Source organism: Taudactylus pleione, unplaced genomic scaffold (assembly GCF_031769625.1).
Source record: "Taudactylus pleione unplaced genomic scaffold, aTauple2 ptg000251l, whole genome shotgun sequence".
NCBI lineage: Eukaryota > Metazoa > Chordata > Amphibia > Anura > Myobatrachidae > Taudactylus > Taudactylus pleione.
Genome location: NW_028284653.1, coordinates 4,026,458 through 4,041,173, shown reverse-complemented (window position 1 = coordinate 4,041,173; position 14,716 = coordinate 4,026,458). Strand labels below are relative to the sequence as shown.

The 14,716-nt window shown below is 41.9% G+C and overlaps 1 protein-coding gene across 1 annotated transcript in view; it reads right to left on the bottom strand.

Moving 5' to 3' along the window:
• Window positions 1–14,716, bottom strand: part of LOC148515255 (mucin-19-like) — a 157,833-nt gene that overhangs the window by 25,123 nt on the left and 117,994 nt on the right. Inside the window, exon 19 of the mRNA XM_088480249.1 lies at window positions 1,333–1,471. Within this exon, the coding sequence (XP_088336375.1) occupies window positions 1,333–1,471 (139 nt within the window). The remainder of the gene's footprint in view (window positions 1–1,332; window positions 1,472–14,716) is intronic.

Here is a 14,716-nt window from a genome sequence, read left to right as displayed (position 1 = left end):
GCCTGGCATTGACGCCAAAGAGTTCAATCTTTGTCTCATCAGACCAGAGAATTTTATTTCTCATGGTCTGAGAGTCCTTCAGGTGCATTTTGGCAAACTCCAGATGGTCTGCCATGTGCTTTTTACTAAGGAGTGGCTTCCTTCTGGCCACTCTACCATAAAGGCCTGATCGGTGGATTGCTACAGAGATGGTTGTCCTTCTGGAAAATTCTCCTCTCTCCACAGAGGAATGCTGTAGCTCTGACAGAGTGACCATCAGGTTCTTGGTCACCTCCCTGACTAGGGCCCTTCTCCCCCGATCACTCAGTTTAGATGGCCGGCCAACTCTAGGAAGAGTCCTGGTGGTTCCGAACTTCTTCCATTTACGGATGATGGAGGTGACTGTGCTCAATGGGATCTTCAAAGCAGCAGATATTTTTCTGTACCCTACCCCAGATTGTGCATCGAGACAATCCTGTCTCGGAGGTCTACAGACAATTTCTTGGACTTCATGCTTGGTTTGTGTTCTTACATGCACTGTCAAGTGTGGGACCTTGTATAGACAGGTGTATGCCTTTCAAAATCATGTTCAATCAACTGAATTTACCACAGGTGGACTCCAATTAAGCTGTAGGAACATCTAAAGGATGATCAGTGGAAACTGGATGCACCTGAGCTCAATTTTGAACTTCGTGGCAAAGGCTATGAATACTTATGCACGTGTGATTTCTTGATTTTTTTTTTTTATTAAATTTGCAAAAATCACAAAAAAACTTTTTACACATTGTCACTAAGGGCTATTTCCATTCATTTCAGCATATCAATACACATTGTAAAGGGAAATATTCAAATCTGAAAATAATGTCTGGACTAAGGGTCTGATTTAAAGTTGGGAACAGAATAATAAAGAGCAAGTAACTTTGCATCTTGGTAAAACCATGCTGCACTGCAGGTGGCACAGATGTAAAATGTGCAGAGAAGTTTATATATGAGAGGGGTGTGTCCAAACTGACATCTAAATTTCAGTATAAAATAAAACTGTCCATCATTTATGTATTTGCACCCCTTGCATTGCAACATGGTTTATCCAGGTACACAATTACTTGATCTACAGTATGTTACTATATTCCCAAGTCTGACTCAGGCCCCTAGTATGTAATCTTAATACACATCAATTTGCAAAAGTACTAAGTATAATAAATATTTCTACAGATTGTACAACATAAACAGCATTACACTGTTTCAGAACTACTATTTTATTTGTACTGTTTTCATGATATAAACTTTTTATAAAATCATTCATTAAGATACTCTATACACCTAAATAAAAGTGTAATATAATTTTTTACTCACTTGGACAACTGTATATTGGCAAAGTCCATCGAAACCATACCGCAATCCATCAAAGGTTACAACATGTCCATCACCATAAATATGACAGCTAGATTGACATTCCTGTGTTGTGCACTCCCATATCCCTTTATTGCAGACACTATATAAAATAAAATATACATACAGTATTTTATAATCACATATTTATATATACATTTATATAATGATATATATTATATTAAGAGACTAGTATGAATGGTCATGCTGTAGTGTTGAGTACTCAGATTTTCATACTGTCTTATATAAATAATTCTTTTTTGTGAATAAAGTAGATGGTCTAAAGGATAATTTCACCTTTCTACTGATAATATTGCAAGTTAGCCCACCAAATTCCCCTTACTGTCCTTGCTATAATAGGAGCAGATTCAATTACAAGCTTGCATTGCACATATATTGGCTATTTACAGTAGACTGGACATTGGTGCTTGCCCCAGAAGTCTGGAACTGCAATGAAGACCCACTTTCTCCGCTTACGTAATATCGGCTATATTCTCTACTGTGATTTTAGAGAGGACACCTGCCACACCAGCCATTCTTGCTTCCAGTGTCTCCTTGATGGGTCTTGTGGTATTTGCTTTCGAGATGGTGAGTGGCCAGGAACATTAATGTAGGGGCTGGGGTGCTATGTGTCTGCAGGTGGCTCTGACTGAATAGCATGGCAGGTGCTTTCCCCTTCCCTCCAGTGTCCTACTGCGGGAGTCATGGTCCATCTGGACATCCTGCAGATGTGCTGAGTGTCGATGTTACACCCTGAAGAATATGGCACCATGGAACTGATTCCTCCTCCTGCTCCCTAATTATTACCTGTTCCTTTGCCAGAGTCATGGAGGTCTCCTGCTGTATAGTTGCAATGTGAACTTGCACGCTACTCTTGCTCGCTACTGTCGTCCTACTCCTTTGTGGAGTCAGAGAGGTCTCTTGCCTCGAAGATGTTTCATGCTTCACCATGGAGAACTTCCAGGAGCAGTGACATTGGTTACCAAGGCACTGTATATCCATGTAGAAGTTGTGGCTGTGAAGTGGGGCTGATGCTCTCTCCTTCAATTGGGAGTTTTGCTGCAAGTCTTATGTTCTGTTGGGATCTGAGGTTGCTCTGAGTATTGGGGTTGCCCTGCACAGATATTAGTGAAGATGATCCAACCTGCTCCTTTGAGGGTGTTCTTCTGCTGCATGGGTGGTCCTTGCTCCTGCTCATCAGTGGTCAGGGGCACTGAGTGAAAGCTTGTAGTTGTGGCTGTCTGGCTGATTGTGGGACCAGTGCCTTTCTTTTCCTGTCAGGTGGCCTGCTGTGGAATCTACACATCTTTGAATACTTTTGCTGGGCCCTTCTACTTTTGGTCCATTGGAGGCTGGAGATCCTTCCTTGTCTCTCTCTTGTTTATTCTTTTCCCTCCCACTTTTTCATGTGCTTTTTCCACTTTTTCTGTTTCTCTCTTATAATCACTACATACCCCTCTAGTCCTCACTGACAAGATGTACATTCTCCTTTGTCTGGCATGCACTAAAGCTTTTTGATGCTGCTGCCTTTTCCTGCAAGATGGATCTTCCTGCTGTCAATGGTCGAATTCTGACTTGTGCCTGCAGCTCCCATTCGGATCCTTTTTTGCTTTAAATATCATTGCTCTTTGGTGACTAACTCTGATATAATGTATGTGCCTACTGTAGCACTCTAATTCTACCTGCAGTTTCACACTTGGGGGAATATCCTACTATCCACTATAACCTGTTTTTCTGGTGAAAACTTTTCAGCAAAAACAATTTTCGGGCTGTCCTATGTTTTTGCTGGTGCAAATTCTTGTATTGCAGTTATTGCAATTTGTTTTTCAGGATCCTGGAGCAGGTCATAATTTGTGCAAAACCCTTATTTTTGGCTAAAAATATCAGGACTTGGTGCAGAACCACTGGGACATCCTCCTTAATGACTATTTATTAAATCATTTTTTAATTAGCTTAATTTGGCCAATAATTACATAATTTTTGGTGTGAAAAAGTAAAACGTGAAAAGAAAAACGGGATTAAGGTAGTGGGACAGGTTTATTGTGGGATGTATGAATGGGACAGGTGATTTTGCAGGAGGCAGTGACAGGTGTATTTTTAAAAAAATATATATTTTAAATATTTTGTAAAAGTGCCCTAATATTACTCAAAAATATTCTTACACCTACTTTTACTACAGCAATTTTTTGGCCAAAAAAACTAACTTTCTGTCATTATTTCACTGTTTTCGAAAAATGAACAGCCTTTTGACACAATTTAAGGACCCCAAACCCTTTGATTATGGCCACTAACAGATTTCTATAATATTACCCAATAATAGTTTAGGTTTTTTGGGGGTACAGGCTGATTTTTCCAATTATCACCAGTACTTATCGCCTGTCATCCATACAAGAATTTTTGTGCAAATTGGTTATCACTGGTTTTGCAATAGGATAGCTCGATAAATGGGAGCATGCATAGCTTCGAGTTTTTCTGGTGATATGTGCGAAAAGTCTTCAACTGTGAAAACTTTTCATTTTCACATATAATTGGATATCCCTAAAAGTATTTGCTTCCTCACACTGCCAGCCAATGGTTCAAAGATAACTATGTTATATATGATGGGGTAAATTTACTACTTTTCTGTGTACTGCCCATGTCTGTCCATTTTTAAATATCAATAGGAATGATCAGAATCATGAGGTTTTTTTAAAAGAAATTCAGGAATTTACCAAGCTCCCATGTTTGTCAGGATCATTTTTAATGATGGTGTATGTGATCGTTCCTACCCGTGTTTAATCCCTGTGTTTTCTGCCCGTGTTTCCCTCCTGAAAAAGCAGCCTGCACATATACATGAGATATGTGCAGTGTTTGTGTGTTTGCAAGTGATTAAATGGTTAAATATTAAAAAAAAATGAGGTATGCCCCCCCCCAAAGCATAACCAGCCACGGTCTCCTGAGCCAGTCCTGGTTCTAAAAATATGGGGGTGAAATGTGTAGGGTTTCCCCATATTTTAGGAATCAGCACTGAGCCAAAGCATTAACACCCCAAGCTAGTCAACCCAAGCTGGGAATCTCAAGGAGGTAGTGACCAACGTGCTGTTCACTGTCAGCCATGTGAGTCTCAGCCAATCAGTGGTCGCTAACTGCAGAGCGGCCTCTGAATGGCTGGTAGGCCCGGCTAATGACAGAAACCTGCTGGTCTCTATCATTCACCAGAGTAGAGATGTATCTGTTATCACATAATTCTCATGTCCAAAATGGTACGGTCAACTCATTTTTTTAGTTTTTCCAAGTCCCGGGGAGCCTACTGGAGAATCGGACAGATGCTACAGCAGGTGGAAGGTGATTATTGGATATTTTTTCACAGGTAAACTGTGGGAATTCTATGGGAGAAGGGGACCAAACATTTGGCAGAAGGTAATTATTTGTGAGTGTGTTATGTATGCAATACTTTTTTACTTTCTACAATGTGTGTCATGTTGTTGTTTTTACTATTTTTGTTACAGTGGGGGTACGGGTGCTGGCCACCTGCTGGCACTTGATTATTGGATTTTTTTCACAGGTAAACTGTGGGAATTCTATGGGAGAAGGGGACTGAACATCGGGCATAAGGTAAGTATGTGTGAGTGTGTTATATATGTAATACATTTTTACTTTCTATGGTGTGTCATGTTGCTGTTTTTCTATTTTTTTTACAATGGGGCTATGAGTGTTGGCCACCTGCTGGCACTTGTAGTTCCTCAAGTGAGAAGGGCAGGTACCCTGGTATCTGTAGTTCCACTTTAAAAAAAATAGAAAAACAACAGTACTTATCTATTATTTCCACTATTACCTCGGCACCCACCAGCCAGGGGTGCAGGGAAGAGCCCAGGCTGCAGCCTAAGCCTGGGGTGCTTTGGAGAGGGGGATCCCTTTATTGTGGGGGTCTACACCTCTCCTGAGATCCCTGGCTTGAGCTGACTAGCTTGGGGTGTTAATGCTTTGGCGAGGTGACCCAGTGAAAAGGTCCCCTGGCTGTGGAATTACAAGCAAGCTAGGTTTGAGCCCAGTGCTGGTTTTAAAAATAGGGGGAACCCCACACCATTTGTTTTCTTTATTTTTAAAACCAGGACTTACTCTCAGAGCCCAGTGCTGGTTCCAAAAATATGGGGGAACCCCACGTTTTCCCCAGTATTTTTAGAAACAGGACTGGCTTAGGAGCCCAGAGATGGTTATGCTTTGGGGGGAGGGAACCCCATGTCAATTTATTTTTAATATTAACCATTTATTTAATTTTTTAAAAAGGCAGAAACATACACAGGAAAACCAAATAAATATAAACTATATCTAAATCAGGCGCAATTAAAATATTAAAGCAGTGGGTATTTTAACAATTGAATCATTAATTACACACCTTAACCACTTTGCAGATCCCAATAAGATTTATAGAGATCCTAATATAAACAGACATATATAAAAGCAATAGAGAGTGCAAAAGGTGGATAAGGACAGCTTAATTTAATATATTAAGAATTGTTAGAACATATAAATCAACATAATTCATAAGTGTAAAAACACAAAATAGCCCAAGCAAAAAGGCAAGATTGATGCTTCAGACCCATAATGGGAGAAATATAATAAAAAGATTATATATATATATATATATATATATATATTGTGATGACTTGGGGTATTTAGCTCGGTAGAGGGTGGATGGGTGCAGTGTTTAGGTGATTATTGAGGGTCCACACATGGTTTTCAAGTAAATAAACAATGCTTTTACATCCAGCTTGTGAATTCAGGATACAGAAAATAACAAAACACAATCCTGGTGGCCTTCCCTGTATCACACAGATATAGGCCCTGGCGTTGTCAGCCCGCAGCTTTACTGCTTCAGTGTCCCGCGGTCAGAGAGTTTTGTGGTCCCCCCTTGCCTCCGGCAAGGTCTGGACACCGGCCTCCTGGCCCCCAATGGCTCACTCAGCTTCACTGGGCTCTCTGACGGTTACAGTCCCAACTAGACTGTCTCTCCTGGCCTGACTGCTCGGCCTTCTCACTAGCTCACTCCTGGCAGGTGTATCACCACTCAGTATTTCAACCCTGTGTGGGAGGATCTCTCCAATCCCACACAAAATCTGCTGCTCACCTACGCCATCTCTGGTGATACTGCCACAATATATATATATATATATATATATATATATATATATATATACGCATATACAATTTCCTTTTTAGGAAACACATGGACTGCTTATTTTTATGTGTATCCAATAAAGGAAATTGTATATGTATATATTTTTTTTATATATATATATATATGTATATATATATATATATAATCTTTTTATTATATTTCTCCCATTATATATCTCAAGCATCAATCTTGCCTTTTTGCTTGGCCTAGTTTGTGTTTTTACACTGATGAATTATGTTGAAAAAAAGGACCTATGCTAGTATAAATACTGACTGAATTGTATATACTCTCTCTATGGCAAGTACTGCCATGTTCATAGAAACATAGAAATTGATGGCAGATAAGTACCACTTGGCCCATCTAGTCTGCCCCATTTTAAAACGTATTGTTACCTCAACCCTTATTGATCCTTACTTCTTCTGAAGGATATCCTTATGTCTATCCCATGCATGTTTAAATTGCTCTACTGTCTTAGCCTCTATCACCTCTTATGGGAGGCTATTCCACTTGTCCACTACCCTTTCTGTGAAGTAGTTTTTTTTCAAATTTCCCCTGAACCTACCACCCTTTATTTTCCTAACATGTTCTCTTTTTCTAATACTTCTCTTTCTTTGAAGAATGTCTCCTTCCTTTACCTTGTTAAAGCCCTTTATATATTTGAATGTTTTGTATCATGTGCCCCCTTTCTCTTCTGTGAGTTACAACTCATAGTGTGGGTTCCACTCCGGTCCTCAGAAAATCCAGGTGTCCCAGGTAGCTTTCGGACTTCCCTTGCATGTGATTGGTTGCTGGTCCTATTTCTAGGCTTTGGACTTTCACCGCCCTGCCGGCTATAGCTCATTCCTTCCACATCTCAGCTGACTGTGTTGTGACTCTGTGGTTACAGCATGCTGCTTCCTCAGTTACCTGCTCCGTGGAATATCCTCTAGAATGCCACCTACCTGGAGAGGCCTCCGGAGCTTGATCTACCCATTTTGCCGCTGCTCTCATTCAGCTATACACATCCATCATATGTTTAGTGTGTGAGTATAACACGCTATAACTAAACCTGCATGTATAATTATACCAGCTGTACCTTCATTAAGTCTGAACTCACTTTGCAAGTTTGAAATCCCTCCTTACTGCTGCAGTTGCTGCTTTCATTTCATCTGTGCATATCCTGCATGTGTTTAGTGACTGAGTTTTGCACACCATTACTAAAAAACCTGCATGTTTAATTATACCAGCTGTACCTTCATCAAATCTGAACTCACTTTGCAAATTGGAAATTCCACCTTACTGCTGCTTTCATTTCATCTGTGCACATCCTGCATAAGCTTAATGACTGAGTGTTACACACCATTACTCAACCCGCATGTATATTTATACCAGCAGTATCTTCACCAAGTCTGAACTCACTTTGTAAGTTTGTACCCCATTTTACTGCTGCAGTTGTTACTCTCATTTCATTTGTACACATTCTGCGTATGCTTAGTGACTGAGTTATACACATCATTTCCTTACCTGCATGTATTTCTAAATCAGTTGCATCTTCATCAAGTCTGGACTACTTTACTAGCTCCTTCTGGGAGTTCATCATACTTTCACTTTCAGCTTCATACTACAGGTACGCACACATGTTTCATGACTCTGCTTCTTTTGGCTCACTAGCAGCAACCCGGCCTGTTCTCCATCAATTGACCCTCAAGGTCCTATGTCTTCACTGGCACAATCGCCACTTCATTTGGCTCACTAACCGCAAGCTGGCCAGTGCCACATCAATTGACCCTCAAGGTCCTACGTCTTCACTGGCGCAATTGCCACTTCCCTTCAGGTCACTAGCCACGACTTGGCCCGTGCCGCATCAATTGACCCTCAAGGTCCTATGTCTTCAGTGACGCAATCGCCATTTCATTCGGCTCACTAGCTGCAACTCGGTCCGTGCCGCACCAATTGACCCTCAATGTCCTATGTCCTCACTGGCGCAATCACCACTTCCCTTCTGCTCACTAGCCGCAACTCGGCCCGTGCCGCACCAATTGACCCTCAAGGTCCTACGTCTGCACTGGTGCAATCACCACTTCTACCGGCTCACCAGCCACAACTCGGCCAGTGCCACATCAAATTCATTTCTATTTTCAGGACCTTAGTTTCATTCACAAAATGTCAGAAAAATGGGTGCGGCGGCCATTTTCTTGCATTTTGTGCAGCGCTGAGACACCTCAAAGAGGTGTACTTTAGATAATATGGGTGCAGGGTGTGCAGTGCGGACAACCCTGGACCTGGGGGCCCATGTGCACCGCACACCCTGCACCCATTATAAATACACCCACCTCCCTTTTAGAGTGATTTGCATTACTGCCACACAGTGCTGAGATCACTTCATTGATCAGCTCTCAATAGACATACATTTCCAAACACATTACCTGCTATTTAACTGGGAGTAAGAAACTAACTGGCTTTGTTTGAGATGTAAGCACCTCTTATATTCAGTACCAGATTAATGCCCACATGGGCCTAGAGCTGAAATTTATGAAGGGAGATGTGCCCTCTTCCTTGAATGGCCCCCTGCCCAATCAAAAAACTAGAATGAACACTAGAAAGCATTACAGTGACTACCATATATTACAGCGAGCATTACATTGACAGCCAGATAATACAGAGAGCCTTACAGTGGCTGCCATAAAAACAGTGGGGGTGATTCAGCCTCTGACACTATTGCTATCACAGCTGCTAACATGGTAGCAGCTGCGATAGCACTACTATTGTAATTCAACAGGAGGAATCACACCTCCTGCATGCATTACTATTCTGAGCTGTGTCCATGGACGCAGCATCAGGACATCTGCATGATCCTCGGCCCGCTGAGTGACCAAGGGGTCACTCTAGCCGACCGAAGCAGATACACAAAAGAGGCCAGAAAATCTCCATCAGTAGACGGAGATCCTGGCCTCTTCCCTTTATCCAATGGAGGCAAGGATGCATGTTAACATGCAATTGAGCATACACACTAAGCGATGTAAATGATATGTTGTTCCAATTTGCCTCATAATGACATATCATCCAATATATTGCCTAATGTGTTCCCAGACTTACACTCACAAGATACTTTAGGCGATTAATAAGCCTTAAATGGGCAGTATTTTAAGAAAAAAAAACATTTGACATGGATAAAAGGCACAGTGCATATATTTACATTGCATTCCCTAATCACAGATTAAACAGGGAGCCTGTCTTTTTTTCCCACTCCCTGCATACTGTCCCAGTGAAGGTCCTGCTTCCCTGGGTCCCCGGCACTGAACAAACCAGCTCACCTACTGTTGTAGGCTCTACCTCCTTGCTTGCTCTCTCCTGCATATGGGTCTGTCTTATAGGTTCTTTGATAAATTCTCACATGCTGGCTTGTCTGCTCTGCTCCCTCCTGCTACACTTCTCTCTTGGCAAGCACTGACTCCTCCCTATCCAATCACCGGCCAGCCCCTAGGCTGAGGCTGAATCCAAAGCCCACTCTACTCTGGAAGATAACCAGAGATTTGCCCTTTATTGGACCTTTTATTACCTACCATCTTGGAATTGAGACTTTGTTCCATCAAAAACCTGAAGATTACAAGCAAAGCCTTGCTCAAACCCTACCATTTGGCAGCATTCTACAGCCAAGTGACTGCACAAGATGCAGGTTACTCCAACCCTGCTGGATTTCTATCATTGTACCCTATAGGACTGAGCAGGCACCCGGTAATTATATTTGGAGCCTCTACTGACTATTTAAAGCACTTTTGCAAAAGATGGATGGGTCCTTATCTCTGGTGTTTTAAAATACCCATTTTACAGTATTTATTCTGAATACTATGTACCCAACTGTATAATCGTGTTTGTTATAACATTTGAATTGTGCATATTAAACTTGCTTTTTATATATTTGCATAGTCGCTCACACAGTATTTGTTTATTTATTTATTAATTTATATAGTTTTTGGTTATACTTCTCCAGTTAATTTACATTGCATTGCATGTGCCGCATTTTCTTAAAATTGTTTTCAGGTTTGTTTCTTTTTCTACTCTGGAAGATGCTGTTGTCTCAGGCTGTCACAAATATGTCACTGTTGGGCTCATCTTCCCCAATTAGTGACAGCCAAGACAAGTCTATCACTTGCCACCTCCTTGCTGCACACTGCCAGATCAGTGGTGAATCTTAGAATACACTAGGGGCGGAGCTTTGGCCATCATGGGGTGGAGCTTTGGATGGTACAGGGGCAGGGCTTCGGACAGTCCGTGAGCAGGGCTCTAGGTGGCACCTGTCCTTTGGATGGCTGGGGGAGAGTGTGAATGGGTGATACTTTAGGTGTTCGAGAGGTTAATGTGAAAAACAAAATTCCTGTCAACAAAGTCATCCCTCCAGTGGATCCTTTGGGTCTATTTTCATGGAAGGCCTGGAGCTGAAGCTCCACCTGCCCCATTGTTAATCCGTCCCTGCTTATATTCACAGCACAAGACCTATATTATAGCACTAGGTCATTATTAATACTCTGCGGATTGGCCATTTATAACATGAGCATGTGCACTTACAGATGTGTCCACATACACCTTTGTGAAAATTGAGCCATGGCCTGCCATTCATGGCATCAGATAACCAGCCCTGCCAAGATATACATGTCGGAACATGTGTAAGGAGGCTGAAATATAGTGTAGTACCACTTTTCAGACAGCAGGTGGCATTTTTAGAAAAGTATACTGTGGCTGCCTAAGTAGAAAGCTGGAGAGGAAGATCCAATACAGTAAGCTGCTTCCCATTGCAGTGCCAGACAGGCTTACAAAATTTCCTGCATACTTTGGCTACATATACAGTAAAAAGTCCTACAGAATAGAAAATAGCACTTGGAAATATAGCACCATATTTCACATACTAAAAAAAAACTATTGCTATATTTCGTGCTAGATCTAGAACAGAAGCTGTCAGTTTCAGTTCATTTTCACTTTGTAAGAGGTAAAAGACTTCAGTATTTGCTTGTAGGTGTTATAGCATAGTGGTAAGGTGACTGCACATCACACCAGGAAATTAGGGTTTGAATCTCAGTGTAAACCTATTTTTTTCTCCAAAAATAAATTTTTATGATTCAATATATATATATATATATATATATATATATATATATATATATATATATTGTAGAATTCAAAAACTGACCATCAGTAATATACTATATGTTTATGTCCTTCTCCAGGTAAACCCTTTGCTTTTCTCAATACAGAGGGGAGGGGGGAGGAATTCATTTTGTAAAGGCTGCACATTTTCCACAGACAGACAACAAACCACATTATCATGAGACACTTTTGTACATTAACACAGAAGCAGGGATGGGATCGGTGAGACCCCTTTGTGTGGCTATGTATTTCAATGACATAGATGCATGCATGGACCAGGAGATCCATGGTACATGCATCTGGGTCATTGACACAGAGCATATACAGGATCAGAGAGACCCGTCTGTGTTGCTGTGGTAAAAAAAAAACCTGTGAAAACAAATAAATAAAAAATGGCATGCCCCCCTCCACAAAAGAGCCCTGAGCTTTTAGTGACCCAGTGCTGGTTTTGATTAAATACAGGGGACAAATGACATAGGGGTCCCCTGTACTTAAGCACAAGCAGCACTGGGCTAGTCAGAACCAGCTCTGGTTGCAAAAATATGGGGGACAAACAAAATAGGGACAGTGAGCAACTAGCACTGGGCACTGATCTGATTTTGGAAATACAGGGGGAAAAATGAGTAGGGTCCCCATGTAAAATTCAGAACCAGCACCAGACTTTTTCTAGTGAGGGGGCTAATGCCACAGCCAGGGGAGCCTTTTCACTGGGCCCCCCAGTCAAAGCATTAAACCTGACCGCTAATCAGCCCAGGCCAGTTATCCCTGGGGAGCTAAGGAACCCCTAATCAGAGCCAACTCTTGGGATGTTCAACCAGTGTGGTCGAGCAAGGTCACCAACCCATAGAGGGTGCTCAGATCTCCCTGCCTGCCCCAGATCCCTAACCCGAGGCAAAACCTCATGATTCCACTCTTTGGTCGCAAGGTTGTGGGGTCACGAGGGTTTGTATTGAGCGGGCTTAATGCTTATTGGCTGAGAGAGCCTTCTGTCACGGCTCTCAGCCAATCAGCATTAAGCCCATTTAATATGCACACAGAAAGCAAAACAAGATGGTGCCCACCATCCCCCACTGCCCTACACTGCCTGCACCCCCGCTGCTGACACTGACGGCACCCCACTGGCAGCATCCCCCGCTGCTGACACCACAGCTGCCGACACTCCTGCACTGCTGCCCCATGTACTGAGGACACATTCAGTGACCCCCACACTGCCGACACTGTGGACACCACTAGCACCCCTGCACTGCCGACACTGTCTGCACTCATGCACTGAGGACACCGCTGGCACCCACGCTCTGCCGAAATTGCCATCACCCTGCATTGAGAACACCCCTACACTGCCAACACAGTCAGCAAACCTGCACTGAGGACACTGTTGGCACCCTTGCACTGCCGACATTGCCAGTACCCTTCACTGAGGACACTGCCAGCACCACAGCACTGCCATTCCATGTACTGAGGACATTGCCTACAACCCCCGCACTGCCGACACAGCCAGCAAATCTACACTGAGGACACTACTGCCACCCCCGCTCTGCCGACAATGCCGGCACCCTGCATTAAGAACACCCCTGTACTGCCAACATAGTCAGCAAACCTGCAATGAGGACACTGCTGGCACCCCCACATAGCCAACATCACTGGTGCCCTACACTGAGGACACTGTCAGCACCACAGCATGGCCAAACCACATGCTGAGGACACTGTCAGCAACCCCTACAATGCAGATGCTGCCAGCAAACCTGCACTAAAGACACCACTGGCACTGCCAACATCGGCAGTACCCTGCACTGAGGACACTGCCAACACCAATGCACTGCCATTCCATGTACTGAGGACACCGTCAGCAACCCTGCTATGCCAACACTGCTGTCACAGTATGTGTACTATTGGTGTATCCAACCCACACTGTATAACACACTGTATCCATGTTGGAAATTGGAAGATGAACTGCCACATGTTAGTGTGGCCCACTGTGTCACTTAGCTTAGTCAGCCAGCTAGCTGGATGCAACCTTTTGGCCTTAACAAGATGAAAAATATAATATTGTGAGGTCATCAAAATTGATTGGAAATGACTGTAAACAAATGTTATTGAGGTCAATAATACTGTAGGATCAAAAACAAGCCCATATTGTGATTTTAAATGTATTTATGATATTTTAAGAAAATATCCAGATCCAAAATCCAAAACACCAAGGAAAAAAAATCCAAAACCAAAACCAAACCAAAATCTATCTCTCACTCTCTCTCTCTTTTTATATATATATATATATATATATATATATATATATATATATATATATGTATATATATATATAGCAACTGACATACTGTGTATACTTTACTGTAATAACAGAGTGGAAAACAAAACTTTGTGCTTCCAGCTACATTACTGGTCTATGAATGTACAATTTAACCATGGAAAATGAGTACAGTTTTGGGAGGAAGGGAGGGGGACTGAAAGTACAAAAGTGTCTCTAAACACAAAGGGCAACATTAATGGGTAGTAATAACACACAGGGGGAGTGCTAATGAAAACTTGATTTGTTATCTGTGTAAAAAGTGCAGCCTTTACAAATGAATTCCTCCTCCCTCCCCCTCTGTGTTGAGACAAACAATGGGCAGGGTTATTCTGAAAAAGGACATGAACACACTGTAACATTACTGATGGCCAGTTTTTGAATTATAATGTATATCTAGAACCAGTACTGTATATAAAATATTGAGCCATATTTTCAGGGGGAAATTTCTACACTAAGAAATCACAACACACACATGCTGTCCTCACTGACTCAGATCCCCACAGCCTCTAGATGAAATATGATATTATTCTAAAAAGTTTTATTATTATTACAACAATATTATTGATATTATTATAAAATTTTATTATACAAATTTATTTTTGGAGCAAAAAATAAAAAATGTTTACAATGGGATTCAAACCCTAACTGCCAAGTGTGATGTGCAGTGACTTTACCACTACGCTACAATACTGGTGGATGTGAAGTATAGAATCAGTCTTTTCAGGAACTGATGACAGTTTCCTAATAACAGTTTTTTTGGTGCT